Source organism: Phytophthora parasitica (assembly GCF_000247585.1).
Source record: "Phytophthora parasitica INRA-310 unplaced genomic scaffold supercont2.33, whole genome shotgun sequence".
Taxonomy (NCBI): domain Eukaryota; phylum Oomycota; class Peronosporomycetes; order Peronosporales; family Peronosporaceae; genus Phytophthora; species Phytophthora nicotianae.
The window spans coordinates 15297-16509 of record NW_008649019.1 but is presented as its reverse complement, the minus strand read 5'-3'; the positions used below and the strand labels follow the sequence as shown (position 1 = coordinate 16509).

The window sequence follows — 1213 nt, the reverse complement described above, 5'->3', positions numbered from 1 at the left end:
TTTTTTTTTCAGAATTATTCGTATTGTTCATCTTTTTGTTGTCGTAAGCGTTATTTTTCCAGCTTCAAGTGGGCACCCTTACGTGAAGGAAGCGTAGATAGAGTGGCCTGAGCCCAGTCCTTGATCTCTGAAAACTGCGCTAGAATTTCGAATACTGGAGTGCGCAACAGAGTTAGAATCAGTACAATTCAACAAACATCAATTAGACCTACCATGGTTGACAGTCAACACACGCGTTGCAGAGCCCATTTCGACGACGGTGTCGAGTGGCAGTTTAGCGGTCTCAATGCCTTGTTCCACCGCCTTCTCGTACGTAATACCCTTCAAGCGGTTGCGGTCTACAATGCCACCAATGATATACACCTTGTCACGGCTCAGCTTCGTGATAGTGTTGGGCGAATCTGCTGTAAGATACACGAGTGATTCTTTCTTGAACAGATCCATATAGCTCTTTGATGTCCCAGTGAACTGAAAGAGTATCCAATAATTAGCATCCAAAGACTCTTTACATTTTAGCGAAATAGCATTCACCGTACCGCCTGCCACTCATGAAAACCGCTGATCTTCTCCAGGTTCTTCCTGATGTCACCATGCAGAGAGGTAATATACGCGCTGGAAAGAAATGAGCAGTTAGGACCAATTGTTGGAAAATCCCACAGCAAAAGAGCGTACTTCATGGGCGTGCGGCTTTTTCGGTTCACTCCGTACGAAAACCTGTCAATGCAGTTAAACAGCAAAGTTAAACCGTACCACCCAAACCACACATCGAACAACCTATACACACATGATCTGCTGCGAGAGACTTTTTTTCTCCTTCTCGTTCATCTCCTCCTCAAATTCGCAGTCGATCACGACCTTGACGCCTTCCTCCGCAGCCATGAGATAGGCCTCACGTCTGGCAATAGCGCGGTCTTTGCGACGCTGCACGGCCTCCTCACTCATGTCCAGCTCCTTGGGTGGCGGGATGAGACCGTTCGCCTTCTTGACGCGCTGCTGTTCCTTGCGCTTGAGCTTCTTCACCGCCTTGCGCTCCTCGCTCTGCAGTCGGCGCTTCTCCTTTCGCATTGCGCGCTTCGAGAGCTTCTTGGCATCCTCGCCAGAAGACTTCTCATCTACTGCCACGGGTTGCTCCGGCTCCGGCTGCTTAGTGGACGCGGAGATATCAACCATTTCTTTGGAAAAAAAATTCAGTTTGTTGGTTGGGTTTTTTTTT

At 48.3% G+C, this 1213-nt stretch overlaps 1 protein-coding gene across 1 annotated transcript; it reads right to left on the bottom strand.

Annotated features, from left to right (window-relative positions):
* Positions 1-1213, bottom strand: PPTG_13435 (hypothetical protein). Its single transcript, XM_008909113.1, has 5 exons — positions 785-1213; positions 673-714; positions 537-612; positions 213-468; positions 1-154 (listed from the first exon to the last, which is right to left on the bottom strand). Exons 1-5 carry the CDS (start codon positions 1168-1170, stop codon positions 51-53), a joined length of 864 nt encoding a protein of 287 aa, XP_008907361.1. The 5' UTR covers positions 1171-1213; the 3' UTR covers positions 1-50.

Bases quoted from the DNA above. Each gene is read 5' to 3' on its own strand.
- PPTG_13435 (XM_008909113.1), bottom strand. From the start codon at position 1,170: ATGGTTGATATCTCCGCGTCCACTAAGCAGCCGGAGCCGGAGCAACCC. The intron at 715-784 runs GTGTGTATAGGT...CTGCATTGACAG, and splicing joins AGTCTCTCGCAGCAGATCAT to GTTTTCGTACGGAGTGAACC. The intron at 613-672 runs GTACGCTCTTTT...ATTTCTTTCCAG, and splicing joins AAAAGCCGCACGCCCATGAA to CGCGTATATTACCTCTCTGC.